The sequence below is a fragment of the Labeo rohita genome, chromosome 5, assembly GCF_022985175.1.
Source record: "Labeo rohita strain BAU-BD-2019 chromosome 5, IGBB_LRoh.1.0, whole genome shotgun sequence".
In the NCBI taxonomy this organism is placed as follows: Eukaryota; Metazoa; Chordata; class Actinopteri; order Cypriniformes; family Cyprinidae; genus Labeo; species Labeo rohita.
In genome coordinates this window covers 33,457,404-33,478,644 of record NC_066873.1, presented here as the reverse complement: position 1 = coordinate 33,478,644, position 21,241 = coordinate 33,457,404, and the positions used below count along the sequence as shown (strand labels likewise).

Sequence of the window (21,241 nt, the reverse complement as noted above, 5' to 3'; positions counted from 1 at the left end):
ACATTTGTTACTGTATTTGTTAATCTTTGTTAACGTTAGTTAATAAAAATATACAGCTGTTCATGTTCACAGTGCATGAACTAATGTTAACAAGAATTTAATAAAGTATTAGTAAATGTTAAAATTAACATTAACAAAGATTAATAAATGCTGTATATGTGCAGTTCATTATTAGTTCATGTTAACTAATGTAGTTAACTAACGAACCTTATTATAAAGTGTTACCAAAACTTCATAGAAAATCAGAAAAACATATCTAAGCAAACATTTCAAAGCAGAAGCGAATAAAAAAATGTCCGTATCCTTGCTAGGTCTACACAATGTTGTGATGTTAACCACGTAACTTCATCTGTCTTGGCTGTTGCATTGCGATAACAAATAGATTTGTAGGGAGGGATGGTTAGAAAACGAAAGGCAATGTATGCCCCTAAATTTCTTCTTCTTCTAATAGTTATCATGAAACGAGGAAGGGACGTAGCGTAGAGTTTTGTTCACGCTGGAGTTTTTGTTCAATTGAATTGACACACTGTATTTGTACACTGTACTGTATTTATCATTTTTTTTTTATGGCCCTACCTCTTTTGCACCTGCACTCACTCTTGTACATAATAAATGTTTGTATGATTTTAAAGTAAAATAAAGTTTATAATCTTTAAATATCATTTGTTGTCATTTTTTAATGTGCCCCTCTGGTTAAACACTGGCCCCTTCTTGGCTCCCCTAGTAAAATTTGTCTAGAACCGCCACTGTTGTAAATATAAATACCGGTGAGGTAAAGCTGGAGAGAAAAAAAGCATGGCTTAACAAAGCAAAAACTGACCACATGGTCTAAAAATCACAGACAAATATGTTGTAGTGACCCTGTTGGTCAACATTTCTGGGTTTAAAAAAGGGTCAATTGAAGAGTTCAAATAACAAATTTTTATCACTGTAATGCCTTTGCAACACTGACCTCATGTGGCAGACCTCATGGTCTTTTCTATACTCCAGATTGTTGTTCAGGGACAAATTGTGCTTTTTGCGGGCATGAACTAGATGTAAAAGGAACAAAAATAATTCTATTCTGATTATCATAATCATCCATTTTTAGAAAAATCATATTTGTACGTATTCCATTATAATTTATTTTCCAAGGGGGATAAAAGTCTTCACCATTTTGAAGACCACAAACACATTATTAGTACTCTGCAAACCCAAATTGAGGATCTGAGGGAAGTTCGCACAGTGGACGAGAGTGACTTCGTTTTGATTTTCTGTCCTATTGTTTCTCATATTGGAACTGACATTGATGCAGCACTGAACATTTTCAGTCAATATACAGGAGGTTTGATTATCATCATCATCACAAGTTTAAATATAGTTTTCATATTCACACTCTGGCTCAATATGAGATGTTAAATGTTTATGTCGTTGAACAGAAACTAAACTGACTGTTCTAGTGGTGCTTCATCACACATGACCCCAAGAAAACGCTTCCAGACAGCAGCAAATGTGTCAACAGGACATGCTCACCATGGACTATCTGTTTTGTGAGGATACAGGATTACTGGCCTGTCAGAAGAATTCAGAATCAGCTGACCAAGTTGTGAGCTGGCTAATACAGTAGTATTGAAGTTTTTTTTCCTAACAAAATTAAAATGAAAATCCAAATGCCTTAAAAGATTAAATAATAAATCAAACTCTCAAAATAACTGCTCAAATCAAATGCTCAAATTACCAAATAATAAATCAAACTCTTAAAATGGCTTCTCAAATGAGAAATAAAATGCTCAAATGTGATTTAAGTTCCTCATTCGGGGAAGCATCAACCCAGTATAAACCTGTCATAATTAAATCTATAATTCAGTGCTGTAGTGATGAATCAAATGATCAAATGATAAATCAATTGCTCAAATGGAAACCGAAAATGCCCATGCAAATACACCAATTATCTGTTTGTAAACATTCGGGATGCGCGCGCAGCATGGTTGCAGAAAACCCGGAGAGATCGCCTTTACAGCTAGAGAATTACAAGGATACGGCACAATATACTTAGATTTAAAAAGAGTATAGATTATATTGATTAGATGTCATTTTCAAAATGTTATTCGCATATTACAACAGCTTGTCACCCAGTTATTCAACGAAACTGACGTTAGATAGTGGGTTAGACTTACAGACCCGAAACAGGGATGACGTTTTTTATGGGCGGTTCAAGTGGCAGTCTATGGAGCAATAGAATAAAAGAATAAAAAAGGTACATTTGATTTTATATTTCAAAATTCTGACTTTGTTTTCGCAATTCCGAGATTATATCCCACAACTCTAGAGGAAAAACAACTCGCCATTCTCTCTTTTCCCCTCGCCTCAGAGTTTATATCCCACACTACTGCTTTTTCCCTCAGAATTAACAAACTCAGTAGTTTTGTTTAAATCAAGTTATTAAGTCCGAATTAGGAGATATAAACCTGCATTTGTGAGAAACAAAAATCTGACTTGTGAGATAAAAAAAGTGTTATGTTAAAAGGTTAATAGTAATAGGTTTAAATAATATTTAATGCAGTAACTGCAGGGCTACAGTACATCCCCTATGAACAGCATATGTGAATATTATGTGGACCTATTGTTTAAATCAAATTTATGCTTTAAAAGTAGAGTAATCAGCGGTTTTCATCCATAGTATGCCCGTTTAAACGTCTGCGTTTAGCTTCAAATGGCGTCTATGACTACAGTATTGTATAAAAATTATTTGCATTTCGATTTTGACATCAAAAGGCACAAAAATATATATTTTTCTCTTATTCCATGGAGTTTACCCGTTTACCTCCACTTGCTACCAGTGTTTTTCTGCAACCGCTGCAAATGACGTCACTGTGACGTCTACTCGAAATTGGTCTATACGTTTTGTAGATGCTTGCAAACTTAGATTAACTTGTATATGGTAAAAGAAAAGAAATTTTGTTAAAAATAACGAATAGTAGTAGTAAGTCTGAGCAACTGTACTGTTAAAATCTCTTGAGGAAGGTGGCGCCATCTTTTGGTAGGTGTCTCAAAACCTTTATCAACGGTAAAAATGGACCCGAAGTCCCTCTGAATAGCCTTAAGTAAGCACAAAACTATTAGACGCCTCTAGAAAACCACAGATTGACTGTAGAGATTTTAAAACATGTTATACTGTTGCTAAATGTTAGCTGTTAATCTTTTAAAAAGTGACTTGGAGACGTGCTCTCTTTAATCGACACATCAGAGTTGCCAAGTCCGCGATTTTCCCGCGGAATTGGGACACTTAAACACTGTTGCCGCGGGTTGAAGCGACCCCAGTAACGTAATATTTAGCCCCTGGAATGCGAACTGTACCAGGGGAACCCGACCAAACAACGTGTATTTTACCCCCCCAGAAAACCTGGCAACCCTGAGACACATCTACGGGCCTATATGTGACCCTAGACCACAAAACCAGTCATAAGGGTCAGTTTTTCCAAATTGACATTTATACAGCATCTGAAAGCTGAATAAATAAGCTTTCCATTGATATATGGTTTGCTATGATAGAACAATAATTGGACGACATACAACTATTTGAACACTGGGAATCTGAGGGTGCAAAAAATCAAAATATTGAGAAAATCACATTAAAAGTTGTTGAAATAAAGTTCTTAACATTGCACATTACTAATCAAAAATTAAGTTTTGATATATTTACAGTAGGAATTTTACAATATATCTTAATGGAACATGATCTTTACTTAATATCCTAATGATTTTTGGCATAAAACAAAAATCAATAATTTTGACCCATACAATGTATTTTTGGCTATTGCTACAAATATACCCCAGCAACTTAAGACTGGGTTTGTGGTCCAGGATCACATATGTCATAGTCATGTCTTTTAAAGACGTTTCTTAAAAAAGTTTATATAATCTGTGAATGGTTTTTATTAGTAGTATTTAAATATAAAGGTACTTTAAAAGTAGACTGGAAGTTATTCATTAGTGAATGAATAATATGTTCAAACAGTGCAATTTTTAAGATTAAATAAACAGTTTAACACACCTGCAGATGCAAAGAGTCACCAAAATCAAAACTCCACAGCACACTGATATATACAACCTGTATTTATGAATTAGTGCAGATATCAGTACATAAATGATTTAATGTCTCATTTCAGCTATACAAGTGATCTGCTCATTCCACTCATTTCTCCATCTCCATCATCATCAATCATCATCATCATCATCCATCATCTCAGTGCTTTGCTGAAGATTGAAACCCTTTTGATAAACATGCACAGCTGTTGCATAGAAATCACCTCTATATTCTCTTTCATGCAACTTAATAGTGTTTTTCTTTAATTTCATGTGTGAAACAACTGACTTCAATAAAGGAGGGCAACCCACACACTCCATGTATTTTAGGGCTTTTTTCTCCATTCCTTCAGTAATGAAATAAAATAGAAATACTTACTGGTGAGGTCAAGCTGGAAACAAAGCAAGGATTAACAAAGCAAAAACTGACCACATGGTCTAAAAAACACAGACAAATATGTTGTTGTAGTGACCCTGTTGGTCAACATTTCCGGGTTTAAAAAAAGGGTAAATTATTTTAGCACTGCAAAGCCTTTGCAACACTGACCTCATGTGGCAGCTTTAAGAAATGCAGGGATCATGGTCTTTTCAATACTCCAGATTGTTGTTCAGGGAAAAATTGTGCTTTTTGCAGGCAGACCATAGTCAAGGTCACTGAAACAAACGTTGGATATGTAGAAGAGTCAAAACGTTAAGTAAAATAAGTCCAAATCAAATCATAGTTGGTTAGGAGCGAGGTTGCTTCAGCAAAGGTAAGACAGAGACATACACAGCAGCAATTTGATAACATTCATTCACCCTCAGTCACATTTATCAGACACAGATACACAGTGCAAAACAAGTTTAGTCTCTAGTTCTGCAGTTTCTATGACAATGATCAAAGACACATCCAATCAGTAGCAGATTTGACTCCAAGCCTGACTGAAGGGTGTGACTGTTTTCTGTCACATGTTCTGTGACACTATTTCTGAAAGCAAGCGCACACAATCAGATCAATATTGCCTGTTTTACTGGAGCTGATCGGGTCAAGCAATGTTTTTTGTCATAAAAAATAATATAATCTGTAAATGAGTGTTTTAATCTGAACATACTGAATAGAAAAATGGAGGCGGTGCCCACATCTCCTTATTACATGCATTCATAAGGCACCCACAGTGAGAAAAAAGTAACACATTAGATGAGTCCTAATATTACTGGATTATTACACATGTGATTATTCACAGATTTAGGTAAGGACTAGTTTCCACACGGTGTAATCGGTGTAATTTAGTAATTTAGTATGATTTTGCAGTTGTGCAAGTTTGTGCGTTGAAAACAGAGCTAGATAGGAAAAACTTGACCTCACCAGTCTGATTTACAATGTAAATTAAAGCCATAGGATCAGCAGTACAAATAACTGGAAAAAAAATCTTAAAAACAGACTGATTGAATTATTATTGTTTTTATTTATTTATTTTTTGATGATTAAATGATTCGGGTTTACTCTGATATTTTTATTTGTATTATATCTGTGTAAATATGATTTGCACTTTTAACTCTTTCAACAGGGAAAATCATTGTCTTTGTCATAGGAATTGCAACAGCTGTCCAGAGACAGTTCTCTTAACATCTAAATTAAACACAAAACAGTCTCTGATGAGGGTTTTAATGGTGATTTCTTTTTTACAAGGATCCTGATCTTTTGCCCTGGCCAAAAAAAAAAAAAAAAGAAAAAGAAAAACAAACCGTAAACAGTAAAAGTTGCGTTTCCGTATATAAGAGATCCCGGGAAAGGCGGCTAACGCGCATGTTTACTGTCTAAATTCAGCCAGGGGCACTTTAAACAACTCTTTTAAACTTGTTACATTTTCATACGTTGTTAAAAATGATATTTTTTTTTGTAATTAGACGCTGCAGCTCATAGAAGTAAATCTCGTTTACTAGTATATATACAAATATATATATATACAATCTTTTTCTTTATAGCATGACAAAGTCACAAACACCCTATTTTATGTGTACTAATCATTTTACAATCAGAGAGTGATGTAAGGGGGCAGAGATGATTAAAAAGCAGCATATTTGTACACGTACGGGGGTGTTTGATCGTACTTCCTCTTAGTTCAGAGAAGATTAACCTTGCACTTTAAATTTGTATCGTGATAACCTAATAAATACGATCAATGAGATTATACATAGTACATTTGATCTCCTTCTGGATGGAGTTGTATTCACACACACACACACACACACTGCCACATTATATTCACGTATTGTGATCGAGACTCTTCATCGAGTGTAACTGGGACTGAATCGCGCTCACCACAGTACTGTGAAGCGTCTCGCATGATTAAAACCATTACTACAAGCAGCAGGCGGAAGACGTGTACGGCCTCGGGTGAGAGAATGGTGTTCCATACCAAACATTTTCCCATGATGCACTGTGCGTGTGCGTATGCATGTGTGGGGCTGTGTAAGGATGTCAATCAGGAGGAACACTGTCCCTACTGCCGCGCCAGGTTTCTCTCCGAAGGACTTCTCTCTGTCACTTTCTCTCTCTCTCGCACTCGCTTGGAAGAGCAGAGCGGCTAAAACAAGCAGATTCGGTTACTACGTACGGTATATTGCTTCAAGAAAACGCTTCTAAAATATTAAGGGCTATAGTCATCCTCAATAATCTAAAGTGCCTTTTCTGTGAGAATCGAGCAGGGCGGCTGAACTGGCCCTCTGATGCTGGGATACACGTTCATATACTGTTCATTTCATATGCTTTCACAGACGTTCTCTTCGACACATTGGCACACGCACACAGACACACATCGACACATTCAAGGGACAATTACGTCTGTCCTGAAATCAGGCTGTCAGGACAAACAGAGCGACAGAGACAGAGAAATGCAAGTCCTGTCTTCTCTCTGGAAGGATGAAGGGATGGATGAGTAAATAAAGGTGTCGAGAGATGAGTCATTTGCTTTTTCCCGAAGTGCTGGAACCCCTGGAGCCCCGGTCTCCTCGTTCACCCCTCTCTCTCTCCCTTCGTTCTCCCCTCTCTCCTCTTTCACCTCTATCTCCTTTCTCCTTCTCGGATGTGTCCCTCTTTTCTGAGCTTTTGTCCGATGCCTCTATTTTATCTGATCGGTCTGAACGCTCAGACTTCTCTGACCTCTCTGATCTCTCTGCCCCCTCGGATGGCTCCGCCCCTTCAGAACGCTCCTTGCGCTCTGATTTGTCGGGGTCGGTGGAGGAGTTTGTGGCTTTCTCCCACTTGGCAATTTCCTCGATCTCCTTCAGGCTGCCGTTGATGCTGTTGACCCAACCTTTCAGATCCTCCTGTAAGAGAAAACAAACACACACACACTTGTGATAAGGCCACAATAGGCAGAATATTTACCATTTTTGATCAACTTCGATTTATTTTTCACTCAGGTGGGGCTTTGTCTGTCATACCTCATCCTTAGCCAGGAAGATGTAGTCCCCTTCAGCAGTGGTCCTAAAAAACATTAGAAACACATGAATATATAAATAAAAAGTGTTATAGGAGGATCATACAGAATTAAGTGTTTGTGGCTTTGACAGAGTACACTGCAGTTACATATTTTAAAATGCAATTTATTTCTGTGATAGATTTTTCATCATATTGTGAACTTCAATAGGGCTCAGTGGGTTGAAGGTCCAAACTGCAGTTTCACTGCAGCTTCAAAGGGCTCTACACGATCCCAGCTGAGGAATAAGGGTCTTATCTAGCGAAACGATCGGTCATTTTCTAAAAAAAATAAATAAATCTACTTTTTAACCACAAATGCTCGTTTTGCACTAGCTCTGTGTCTATGATTTCATGCATTACATAGTCACATTGGAAAGGTCACATGTGACGCAGACGGAAGTACCAACCCAGTGTTTACAAAGCAAACACGCGCGCAAAAAAAAAAGAAAAAAAGTCAAACGGCCTTTACAAAAATCTGGTAAAACAGCGATGTTTGGTGATTTTAAAGTTGGAGGAGAAGATGAGATGGAGTTTATGGCCCTACCCTACCTTTTTGAACTATACAGACAAAGATCTAACCCAGGGGTGTCAAACTCCAGTCCTGGAGGGCCGCAGCCCTACAGAGTTTAGATGCAACCCTAATTAAACACACTTGATCCCACTAATCAAGTCCTTCAGGCTTAATTAAAAACTGCATGTGTGTTGAAGCAAGGTTGGAACAAAATTCTGCAGGGCTGCGGCCCTCCAGGAACTGAGTTTGACACCCCTGATCTAACCACACCTGACTTTTCCAATGCGATTACGTAAAGCGTCAAGTCATATGTGCATTGCAGAGTTATTGCAAGATGAGCATTTGTGGTTAAAAAGTGTGTAAATTTGTATATATATTTTTTTTTTTTAGAAAATGACCAATCGTTTTGCTAGACAAGACCCTTATTCCTCGGCTGGGATCATGTAGAGCCCTTTGAAGCTGCACTGAAACAGCAATTTGGATCTATTAGTGACCCATTTATCACTACTGAAGTGATATAAGAAAGGAATGTTTTCTCAGAAAACTTAATTTCTTTTCGACTGAAGAAAGAAAGACATGAACATCTTGGATGACATGGGAATGAGTAAATTATTAGGAAATTTTAATTCAGGAGTGAACTAATCCTTTAATATTTTTGTGGAAACATGCATTTTTTCAAGATTTTTTGATGAATCAAGTCTTAAAAAAGGCAGTTATTTGAAATGTTACAATGTTACAAAGTAGCAATGTTACAAAGATTTCTGTCACATTCAGTCAATTTAACGCTGAATTGAAGCATTAATTTATTTTAAAAAAACAATAAAAGAAATATGTCCCACCCTATATCTACTGTTTCAAAAGGAAATAAATCAACACAAAAACTGCAAAAACCACAGGGATTTTAATGGACTCTACACTCTTCACTCTGGTGTGGTTATTTGTCATTGTATTTATTTTTTTAATTGGTAGACATTAGCCATTAAAGTTCATTTTACCTGAGAATGAAGACATTCTTCTTCTTTTTATATCCGTTGGTAGTGTCAAATTCACAGATGGCCAAGTTGAGAAGTGGCTCATCGTTGTAGGGTGTGGTTTTGTGTCGTGCATCCTTATAGAAACCAATCTCCCCTTGTTTGAGCACGCAGAACAAATTTACCCACGACTTGCTGCAAGGGGTGTAGAAATTTAGAAATAAGTTTGTGAGTTAGTAGGCCTCACCAAGGCTTTTGGTATTGCTATTAGCAAACAAACACACTAAGAACAGCATTTCTAATGCACTATTTGGCCACTGACTAGCATTCAAAACAGTAGTTGATCACAAATATGGGTTTTAAATGGCAGATTCATTTTTTCCCCACAATCTTGAATATTAGATCTTTCCCTATTCATATTACATTTGAATGATGAATCTCAGTATGCTTTATGCAACCCTAACCCTATACTGGATGTAGTATAAACTCAGTATGCAATGATTCAGATCACTCAAAATACACAAAACTCAATTAGCGCTTACTCAGTGGTTATTCACCATGCTATTTACCATGATGTACATGATTTACCAGAATGTAATCTTTCTTTAGCTTGCAAAATGTCAGGGTAGGTCATGCAGCAACAGATTAATATACAAAAATGGATGTAATTTATGGTTGCATACTGTATCTGTATATTATCTAGCAGTGCAAGCTATTCTGAACACTGTGTTATTTGTGGATAACGTTAGCATAATTAGCTATTAGCTTGGTAACAGGATTTCTAGCGTATTAGCATAGCAACAAAAAGCATTTTGATTCATAATAAGATTATAGTGATCACGGGGGAAAAAAGTGAATGGAGATCATGTCAGGGCATTGTAGTCAGTTACTAGCTATTAGCAGCCAGTAAGAAACACACCTGTTTGGGCTTCTCTCTTTCCCCTCCTCTTCGTGTTTCCTGTACAGGAATCCTTCATGATTGACGGTGTGGGTAGGAGGCTGAGGTGTGAATGGGACGCTCTGAGCAGGTGCAGAACGGGACCTCCGTGGCTCCTCGGGCTCTTTTGGACGAGGTCTTCGTCGTGGTTTGGGGCGGTCTCGAGCTCGAGGGCGATCCAGGCGGCTCACTGGTGCAGAGAGGCTGCTGGGTGGTCTGTACACCTCTCCCCTCGCCTGAAAAATATTCGTTGTGAACGTATGATGCGGAAATATTTATTATATGAAAAACTAAAAAGTGACCTATAAAAAAAAGTACAAAATGGGTGTATATGGAAATTAGGTATCTTCCATCTCTAATTAAATATATATAAATACTGTACCACACCTCCATTTGTATCTGCATATAGCAAAGTCAAAGTTTGCATAAGATCAGTCTTACCTTGACAATAAAATGTATAGAGATACTTAAGAGTCTGAGCTGCTGACTAAAATGTTTGGGGATCAGTCCCAAGTTTCAGAGGATGCAAGGTGACCCAGAAAGTGGAGAATTACTGAGATCACAATTCTGCTCTATCACTATTGTGCCCTTGAGCAAGACACTGAACCAAGGTACTCCAGAGGCACTGTACCTGCAGTAAGTCTACTCTTATTTCTCTTTAGATGACACAAATGCTAGAAAAATCCTCAACCTTTAAATCAGCGGTGTGAGGGCTGATTTTCTGCAAAAAGAGTCTCTCACACACTACTGCTTAAAGGTTTGGGGTCATTAAGATTCTATTTTCTACTGAAAATGATAACTTTATTTAAAAAAGGAAACAGTTAAGATCTTACCTTGTTAGAAAAAATATATTTCAAATAAATGCTGCTCGTTTGAATTTTCTTGAGCACTAAATCAGAATATTAGAATGACTTCTGAAGGATCATGTGACACTGAAGACTGGAATTTTTAAATAGAAAAAAGTTTTCTTTTTATTTTGAATTGAAATAATTTCACAATATTACTGTTTTTACTGTATTTTTGATCAAATAAATGCAACCTCAGCGAGCATAAAAAAAGTTCAATTCATTCAAAACCATTAAAAAAAAATCATACTGACCCCAAACGTTTGAACGGTAGAGTATTACTAATTGTGTAGATGATGCATTCAAATGGTAAGGAAGAATATGATGCATGATGTGATTGAATCTATGACAGATATTAAATTCCAATACAGACACGCCACATACATGGCAAGCTTCTCTCTCCTGCACTTGCTCAACAATCTCAGCCATAGTGGAACGCTTCTCCCTAAAAAAACAAAAAAGATGAGAAAGCCAACTAAGTTATATACCCATATACAAATAAGAACACACACACACACACACAGTTGTTATTTTATCATGGCAGGGACTTTGACTTCTGTTTTTATATTGGGCTATTTATATGTTCTATACTCAAAACTTAACTTACTAAAATCTTAATTATTATTTATATACTATCTTTAATATGTTTAATTAGGTTCTGCTTCTATATTTTCAGTTTTTAATTTGTAATTTGTAGCTTTATTTTTATTAAGCTAAATAGCTTTAGCTTTATAAAAATATTTTTTAAAATATTTTTTATAAAAATATAAAGTGGTATTTTTAGTAAGTTAAGCACTTAAGCTTATTTTATTTCAGTAGGCTGATACAGAAACTACTCTAATTTTTGTTTAGATTTTAAATCTTACATTTTTATTTTTATTTTATTCCAGCTTTATTTCAATTAATGAAAATCATATTTTATAATTTAAAATTAACAACAGCAACACTTTTAGTTAAAAGTTTTAGTGATAACACTTTACAATAAGGTCTAATTTTTTTACTTTAGTTAATGCATTAACTAACATGAACTAACAATAAAAAATATATTTCTACAGCATTTATTAATCTTTTGGTAACATTTTACAATAAGGTTTAATTTGTTAACACTAGTTAATATATTAACTAAAATGAACAAACAATCAACAATACGTTTATTACAATATCTATTAATCTTTGTTAGTGTTAGTTAATAAAAATACAGTCTTTCGTTGTTCATGTTAGTTTACAGTGCATTAACTAATGTTAACAAACATAACTTGTGATTTTAAATATTCATTAGTTTATTCACATTAAGTAAGATTAATAAATGCTGTAGATGTATTGTTCATTCAACTTTATTGTAGTGTTACCATCTTTTTTAATTTTAGTTCATAAAAATGTTCATGTTCATGTTAATTCACAGTACATTAACTAAACTAATGTTAACAGATACAACTTTATATTTTAATAATGTATTAGTAAGTTATGAACTTAATATTAACTAACATGAATAAATTCTATATAATTATTCTTTATGGTAACTAATATAGTTAATGTTAACAAATGAAATTGAAGTGTGAAGTGTGAAGTGAAACCTTATTGTAAAGTGTTACCATTTTAGTTAACAATAACAACACTGTCCATTATGTCCATTTCATTATGTTCAATATTTATTAAGCTTCATTGCAAATGTTGGTTTATTTCAGGTTTTACTCTCCTTTAGTGGATCTTTAACACTTACCCAAACCCTAAATGCACCCCTAATAGCAAACATTTTGGGTTTTTACCTAATTTATCAATTATTTTTACCTCTAAGGCATCTCAGAAAGGAGGTTTTGTTCCTAAAATACAGCCAAGCAAACACATGTACAGAAATACTCACCCGGATGGTCTCTTGTCAGATGGCTCTTTCCCAGATTCTGCATCACTGGAGTCATGTTTCTGTACTCTCTGCCTACCGCTGCCCTCCTGCTCACTGGACGACTGTCTCTCCATTCTTCGACGGTAGCGTTCCTGCCTAACGATCAGCGGGAGCTCGTTAAGTCGTGCCTGGATCTCCTGCTCGCTGGAGGTCTGACGGCCAAGCCGGTACTCTCTCTCCCGCCGCAAGTGATCCATCTGCGGGTCAGATCGGCTCCCACGGGGGTCTCTCTGTAAACGACTGTGGATCATCTCTAGGGAGGGGTCCAGGCCCATCGGAGGAGCTGGCATGTTTGGTCCTCCACCGGCGAGCTGCGCTCGGTGCGCCTCCAGTAAAGGTGGAACAGCTTTGTGAATGTGGTTGATTTTAGGCTGAAAGCAGTCCGCTTTCAGGTGCTGCCAAGCATATCCCATTTTGGGCTCTACCGCTACCCCCACAGCACCTAAATGGTTCAGGCTGTGGTAGCTGGAGCTGTCTTCTCCTAAAACACCCTGTTGGTTTAGTCCAGTGTAGCTGGAGCTGTTTACCCCCAAGACACCAACTTGTTGGTTTAACCCCTGATAGCTGGAATTATCCAACCCTGAAAGACCCTGTTGTTTTAGCCCATGGTATGCAACACTCTCCACCACGACCCCTGATGGCTGGTTTAGCCCGTGGTAGGAGGAGCCATTCATGATGGGCGTGTAGGGGTTCAGGGTGGACCCGAGCCGTTGAGCGAGTGTGTTCGCCATTGTGTGTTCTGTGGCTTGCATGAGGTCCGGCCCGGGCTTGGACTCCAGAAGTGAGTCCTGAAGAGGGTTACGGAAGAGAGAGGAGGACGAAGATGAAGAAGAAGAGCTGGGCACGAGACAGGAGAGAGGGAACATCTGCCTGCTGAGGAGAGAGGAGGTAGAAGGTGGCTTGTTCAGTTCCTCCTTCATCTTCTCTGCCTGCAGATTGAGGACAGAGACAATGGAGATAATGAGTTAGAGACATTATGGGCAATAAGTGTTATATTACTGAAACAGCCCCAGGAAACGTGTTTTATAGTAAACCTCCAGAAATTGTGTGTTTAAGGCATATTTATATCTGGTGGTCTAAAACATGTTAAATCAATCACAAATCAAACACAAATGTTTGAATATGTTGGCCTAGGCAATTTTTCTTTTTGATTTTAATTAGTTGGGCCATTCTACAGAATTGGTCCAAAGTCAGAGTTGGAAATAGCTTGAAAAAATCTTCTTTCCAGTCTTTTTTTTTCAGTCCTTTTCCAAAAAATGTGTGTGTATGCAAATTGTATAATATCCAAGGTACACATTTCTAGTAATTGTGCAGTTAATTCTCATATTGTTTTTTCAGAAAGTTTTGGAATATTTGTCCTCTCCCTAAATTTGCACTACCAAAACACAGTAATAATAATTTAATTAGAAAGGTTATATTAAGATTTTAAGATTTGCTGTTTTATTAACATTTTTCAAAGGTAAATTAATAATTACATTTTAAACAATATTTCAAGCATAATTTACAAGATTTATTGTATTTTGAATACATTTTTCTTTGTAAAGGGCAAAAAGTTGATCATACTGATTTCAAAGTTAAGTGTTCATTAGTTTGAATATACATCCAAAACAAACACTATCATAACATCTTAGCTGATAAGTCAGTATACTTTATTTTTGACAAAACATCCCATGTTTCGGCAGTGACTGCACATTTTCGATATTAACGATATTAACTTTGGTAGTGACCACATCACATTACAGAATTTTAACTCACATACTAAAACACTACTAAAACATACTAAAATACACAAAAAAAATGCATAACTGTACTAAAATTCTGTTTATTTCCGTCAAATATGAGGATTATGTGTTCCCTTTTGTCACTACTGAAACGATGACATGGTTTGGTAGTGACTGTTTCGGTAGTGACAATTTTAGATATTTTTAAAGCTAGCTCAAAGATGCTAATCAGGACATGGTTAGCTAGCACAGTTCTGAACAGTTGTACACATATGAAAACTAACTGTTATTGAATAACTCCCAAAAAAGTGTGCTTAATTGCAGAAAAAAAAAGGTGTTCGGTAGTGGCACTTCACATATATCTGGGGATACTCTGCAGTATGACATCATCATTTCGTTTCTTCAGACCCTTTTCAGTGCTTCAGTACAGTGTTTCCATAATGACCTGTCGTAACGAGCTGAAATGATCTTTCCACGTGGACGCGGCCTTCCGGAACGCTTCATGGCGGCGAATCAGCTCCTCCACCTCGTCAGTCCCGCCTCCTGCCTCTCGGGTATTTGGAGTGATTGGTTCCTTGATTGAGAGCCAGGATTGCTCCACCGATCCCGGCTGGGTAGACTGCAGCCTCTGCTGGGCTGGAGAGCAGAAATAAAGCTTGTAGGAAGGATCAGATTTGGCAGACCTTTAACAATGACGTTACAACAATGTCATCACTGACCTTGCTGAAGCTTCTCCCAGTGCTGCTCCCATCGCTCATTCAGTTCTTTCTGCTTTGCCATGATATACTCCAGCTTTTCCTTTACCTGGATCAGAGGGTATGTAATCATTTGTGAGCAAAACACTGATGGCAAATGATCCATGTTCAAAAGTGTATTCAATGCAAAAGTACTTTCAATACTTTTATTTAGTAAGGACACATTATATTAAAAGTAAAGACATTTATAAAGTTACAAAAGATTTCTATTTCACAATCTGTTCTTTAGAAATTTTTGTTCATCAACGAATCTTTTGCACAAAAACAACTCAGCAAATTAGAATGATTTCTGAATGATCAATGACACTAGAATGGAGACACTAGACATGAGAACTGTAAACTTTAATCATTGACAAATCCAGCATTCTTCTACCCTCTAAAAACACTTATAAATACTAGGCGAGTCTATATAAATTGTCATTTAAATTTATTTAAAATTTCTCAATTTATTAACTGTAAATTTTTACATTACATTATATTTCACAAGCTTATTGGGTTAATTTCATTTACATGTATGTGTTTGCACGTTTTAAGGTGTGCACATAGAGGATTCAGTGTTTGAGTATGTATTTTACCTCTTCAGCTGCGGGGTTGCGTGCAGCGAGCAGCATCTTTCCCATCTCCACACAATGCACAAAGTTCTTGCTCTTGTTATCTATCTTACTCTTCAGATTCTGATGTTGGGACATCATGCCGTCTAGCACAGAGAGGTCCCTGACACGTACACAAGCACCCCCCCAACACCAAAGCCCACGCCCAGACACAAACAAGAAACACGCACACAAATTATCCTGATGCACATTGTCTACTGTGATTGGTTGAAATCCATTTACAGATTTAGGATGATTCAGATGATTTTATAATTGATCTGGTACCTAGCATCGTCAGTCGAGCCAATCTGTCCCATGATTCCATCCATCCACATGCTCAGTTCCCGCACCACAGCAAAGAACTGGATCTTATCGGTTACTGTGGTGACCTGCACACGGCTGCCCTCACATGCAACAAGGAGCTCTTTCCAGGCCTGCATCACTTCCTGCTCACGGGACAAAATGGCATCTGCCTTCTCTCCAGCATAAATTGCACGCAGCTGAGCTGCGTTTTCTTGCAGTTGGCGCACCTGAAGTAAAGGTAAGAACAATGGTGAAATTACTACACTCTCTATTTACTGACACTTGGGGGCATCTAAAAATATTGTCACATACAGTTGACGTCAAAAGTTTACATACACCTTGCAGAATCTGCAAAATGTTAATTATTTTACCAAAATAAGAGGGATCATACAAAATGCATGTTATTTTTTTATTTAGTACTGACCTGAATAACCTATTTCATATAAAAGACGTTAACATACAGTCCACAAGAAAAAATAATAGTTGAATTTATAGAAATGACCTGTTTAAAAGTTTATTCATTCTTAATACTGTGTTGTTACCTGAATGAGTTGTTAATGAGTCCCTTTTGGTTTGTCCTGAACAGTCAAACTGCCTGCTGTTCTTCAGAACAATCCTTCAGGTCCCACAAATTCACTGGTCTTTCAGCATTTTTGTGTATTTGAACCCTTTCCAACAATGACTGGATGATTTTGAGATCCATCTTTTCATACTGAGGACTTTTTTTTCTCTTTAATTTTTTTTTTCCATTTAGTATTGCCCTTCAGAAGCTACAGAAGATACTTACATGTTTCCCAGAAGCCAAAATAAGTTCGATGCATCGTTTTTCCTTCTGAAGCATCAGTGAGCATTTGAACCTTCTGTAATAGTTGCATATGAGTCTCTCAGTTGTCCTCAGTGTGAAAAGATGGATCTCAAAATCATACAGTCATTGCTGGAAAGGGTTCAAATACACAAAAATGCTGAAGAATTTGAATAACTCATGAACAACTATCACTAAACAAACAAACAAAAAAAACACAGCTGTGGATCATTCAGGTAACAACACAGTATTAAGAATCAAGTGTATGTAAACTTTTGAACAGGGTCATTTTTATAAATTCAACTATTATTTTCTCTTGTGGACTATATGTAAATGTCTTTTATGTGAGATATCTTATTCAGGTCAGTACTAAATAAAAAATAACATCCATTTTCTATGATCCCTTTTATTTTGGTAAAATAATTAACATTTTGCAGATTCTGCAAGGGTTATGTAAACTTTTGTCTTCAACTGTAAACTTGCAGTTTTGAGGAAAAAATAAGAATTAAGAGTTATAAACTTGCAACTGAAGAAGAAATGTCTGAATTGTGAGATTAAAAGTCACGATTATGTTTATTTTTGTATTCCATGGCATAAATAAAATAACAAAAATGCAAGATGTAAACTTATAATTCAGAAAAAAACATGAAAATTGCCAGATGTAAACTTAGAATTTTGAGAAAAAAAGACTTGCAAGATGTAAACTTAAATTTCTAAAAGAAAAATCAGAATTTCGAGATTTGCAATGATAAGACAGAACTGTGAGATAAAAAAAACTGCAATTACCATTATTTTTTTATTCAATGGTGGAAACAAGTTTCCATAGTATCATTGTGTGATAGCTGTAACTGTGTTTCTGAGTGTTACTGTGCTCCGGGACTGAAATGGGAAGCACCCCTTGCTGGGTCAGGAGGATGAACCAGCCTAAACACTTATTTATCACGGCTGCTGCACCTGGTCAGAACAGGTGTTGTTGTTTTGTGTGTTTTTGTGGGTGTGTTAGTGTGTGTCGTACCTGTGAGACCAGCAGCTGCAGGGAGTGTTCAAAAGAGTGCAGGAGTCTCTGCAGTGTACCAGGGTTGGCCGAGCTCACCTGACATGACCTCACCTCTGGCAGTTGTCTCATCTTTCCCTCGATCTGGACCAGCACCTACAAAACAGAGAGACACATTGATGATTCCTCATATTGCAATCAACTGTGAATGTGTTAAAAATCGTGTTTTATGGCTGTGTGTGTGTGCTTGTATACCTCCTGACAGTCAGTGAAGAACTTGTGTAGCTGGTACGAGGCTGCAAGCATCTGTGCTCTGGTCTCAATGAGCTCCAGAAGATCCGCCCAGGACTCATTCAGCCCATCTTTCCATTCTGCAATGGTGGCAGCATCAGAGTGACTGCAGTCAATCATCTCATTCACCATCTTATTGACTGAATCCATCTGTTTCTGGCCAACTGCACGTGTCTCAGTGGAGAACTGAGTAAAGCTGCTTTGCAGAACCTGGGAAAATTAAACGGCACAAAAACGACATGTCAGAGATGAGCTCACAGAAGCTTTGAGGAAATCAGAATGTTCAGCATTGCAAAACAATAGCGCAGGACTTGGTTATCTATCTGCAACATTAAATGTTGCATCATTTTCATTTAACAGTAGCCTAAACAGCTATTTGATTTTTGGTTAACATTATTTCCAGCCTAAGTGACATAAGCAGAAAGGGAAAATTATTTCAGTGGCAGAGTAAAGAAAAGGGTGATTTAATAAAGTATACAGGGTCGATCTTGATGTCAGTATACTGCATCCCTGAGTTAAAACACTTGACAGTGTTTGTGTAAACTGGTTATACCGTGACATGCTCTAGGTCCTGGCCGAGTTCAGTGGAGCTGGCGACAGCCTCCCTCTCAGTGATCCATTTCTCCAGTGCCTCCACCTCTCGCTTCAACTGATACAACCAGTATTGCTGCTCCAGCTTTGTTTTCCTCTGTTCCACCAGGTCTTTTAGAGATACATATAGTCGGTCTATATGAGCCTGCTGTTTGGTGATTTGCTCACTGAGAGAGAAAGAGATGGAAAGTGGATAAATTAATTCTGGTTACACTCAGTTCTTATAAACAGTTAAATCTAACATTCAAAATTTGGGGTTCGATTTTTGAAAGACGTTTCTTTTGCTCAATAAGTCTGCATTTATTTGATCAAAAACACAGTAAAAACAGTGGCATTGTAAAATATTACATATAAAAAAACTTGTCTATTTTTAAATGTCACATATTTTTTGTTATTGCAAAGCTGAAGTTTCAGAAGCCATTACACCTGTCCTCTGTTACATGATTCTTCAAGGGATAGTTCACCTAAAAATGAAAATTCTGTCATTAATTACTCACCCTCATGTCCTTCCAAACCATCATCTTTGGAACACAAATTAAGATATTTTTGATGAAATCCGAGAGCTTTCTAACCCTGCATAGACAACAACGCAACTGAAATGTTTTATGCCCAGAAAGGTAGTAAGGACATTATTAAAATAGTCCATGTGACATCAATGCTTCAACGTAATGCTATGAAGCTACAAGAATACTTTTGTGTGCAAAGAAAAGAAAAATAATTTTATTCAACAACTTCTCTTCCATGTCAGTCACCGTTGCGCATTCAGGAGCCTATGCAGGAGCCGACATTCTGACGTATTACCCTACACCATGTTTACAAGCAGAAGACAACAAATAAAAAAACAACGGCCTTCAAAAACATTTCTGAAGATTTGACAGAGAGGATGACTTGCAATTTTTTGATGGACATTCTACTTCAGAATGCCAGCTCCTGCGTCAGCAGCACCACGTGCATGTGTCGTGGTACTCTTGTGAATAACAGCGGAGACTGACACATAGTTTTCTTTGTGCACAAAAAATATTCTCGCAGCTTCATAATATTACGGTTGAATGTCACATGGACTATTTTAACAATGTCCTTACTGCCTTTCTTGGCCATTAAACATTTCAGTTACATTGCTATCTATGCAGGGTCAGAAAGTTCTTGAATTTCATCAAAAATATCTTAATTTGTGTTCTGAAGATGAATGAAAGTCTTGCAGGTTTGGAAAGACATGAGGGTGAGAAATTAATGACAGAATGTTCATTTTCTGGGTGAACTATCCCTTTCAGAAATCAATAATTTTTGCTTTTTCGCAGAGTGTCTGTTTTGGATACGGTGTAAGTCACACAACTATTTATTTACCTGTCTGGATGTCCCAACTCAAGCATGCGGCGGCACTGCTGGGACAGTGAGCTTACTGTCTCTGCATAATTCTCCACTGTTTGCTCTAAGGCCAACTGCTCTTTTAGTAACCTAAGAGTGCTGGCCTCGTCCTACAGAAAAAAAGGAGAGAGAGAGAAAGAATAAATCTTGGTTTACAAAGTGAAAGGCAAGCAGACCACATCACACTGACCACAGTTCACAACCCTGCTATAGTCTCTACTCTGAACACTTTTAATAAACACACATAAAGATACATTAACCCAACATTCCTGAGTATTCCTGAGTATTGCTGTATAAATAAATGGTACATACATTTCCTTTCTCCTCATTGAGGACCTGAAGTTTCTGTCCACTGAGCCAAGACTCCGCCTTCGCTGCCTGGGTGTAGTACTGCTGGGCGTGGCTTACGGCATCCAGCATCACTGTGCGACGTTCCATCTCTACCTGAAGCACCTCCCACAGCTGTCTCACATGCCCCGCCCCCTCCCGCACAAGCTCCACCTCTGGGGTCCGCAGGGCAGCAACGGCCTCTGCCCTTTCCAGCACATCTTCGACCCGCCCCCTCTGAGCCTGTATCTCCATCTGCAGTGCCTGCATATCCAATCATACACACATGTGAGTTGTCAGTCAAAGCTCTCTGGCCAATCAAAATGCATCGCGGGTATCAGAAGCCATGGTAATAGGCTGAATAGCTAAATTAAAGGGATAGTTCAACCAAAAAAAAAAAGATTGATGTCCTTAGTACCTGTCAGTTGCATTGCTGTCTATGCAGGGTCAGAAAGCTCTCGGATTTCATTAAAAATATTTCAATTTGTGTTCCAAAGATGAACAAAGGTCTTACGGGTTTGGAACGACATGAGGGTGAGTAATAATGACAGAATTTTCATTTTTGGGTGAACTATCCCTTTAAATATCCACAGGCTTTAACCTCAACTGTGTCCAGAAATAAGACTAATGAAATATCACAGACAGGTAATTAATAATGAATTAAGTTGGCTTTTTCCTCTTAAAACAGCATAAAAACTGAAACTTATAAACCAAAGCTAATAAAAATAGTTACTGTCCTTGATGTGAGCAGCCCTTTACAAATTAGGATGATAGTCAATCCAACAGACTGACTGAGTGAATTGATTGACA

At 37.3% G+C, this 21,241-nt stretch overlaps 1 protein-coding gene across 3 annotated transcripts in view; it reads right to left on the bottom strand.

The window, feature by feature from the left end:
- Positions 1–4,080: 4,080 nt before the first annotated feature.
- sptbn4a (spectrin, beta, non-erythrocytic 4a) overlaps positions 4,081–21,241 on the bottom strand; it is a 35,782-nt gene continuing 18,621 nt past the window's right edge. For all 3 annotated transcript variants that reach the window (XM_051109647.1, XM_051109649.1, XM_051109646.1), the window contains 15 exons: positions 20,417–20,695; positions 20,084–20,214; positions 18,702–18,906; positions 18,113–18,358; positions 17,879–18,013; positions 16,044–16,288; positions 15,744–15,882; positions 15,133–15,217; positions 14,859–15,049; positions 12,654–13,621; positions 11,177–11,237; positions 9,930–10,183; positions 9,035–9,205; positions 7,492–7,534; positions 4,081–7,374 (listed from right to left, as the gene is read on the bottom strand). In XM_051109647.1, coding sequence (XP_050965604.1) covers positions 7,009–7,374; positions 7,492–7,534; positions 9,035–9,205; positions 9,930–10,183; positions 11,177–11,237; positions 12,654–13,621; positions 14,859–15,049; positions 15,133–15,217; positions 15,744–15,882; positions 16,044–16,288; positions 17,879–18,013; positions 18,113–18,358; positions 18,702–18,906; positions 20,084–20,214; positions 20,417–20,695 — 3,519 coding nt within the window. In that variant the 3' untranslated portion in view covers positions 4,081–7,008. The remainder of the gene's footprint in view (positions 7,375–7,491; positions 7,535–9,034; positions 9,206–9,929; positions 10,184–11,176; positions 11,238–12,653; positions 13,622–14,858; positions 15,050–15,132; positions 15,218–15,743; positions 15,883–16,043; positions 16,289–17,878; positions 18,014–18,112; positions 18,359–18,701; positions 18,907–20,083; positions 20,215–20,416; positions 20,696–21,241) is intronic.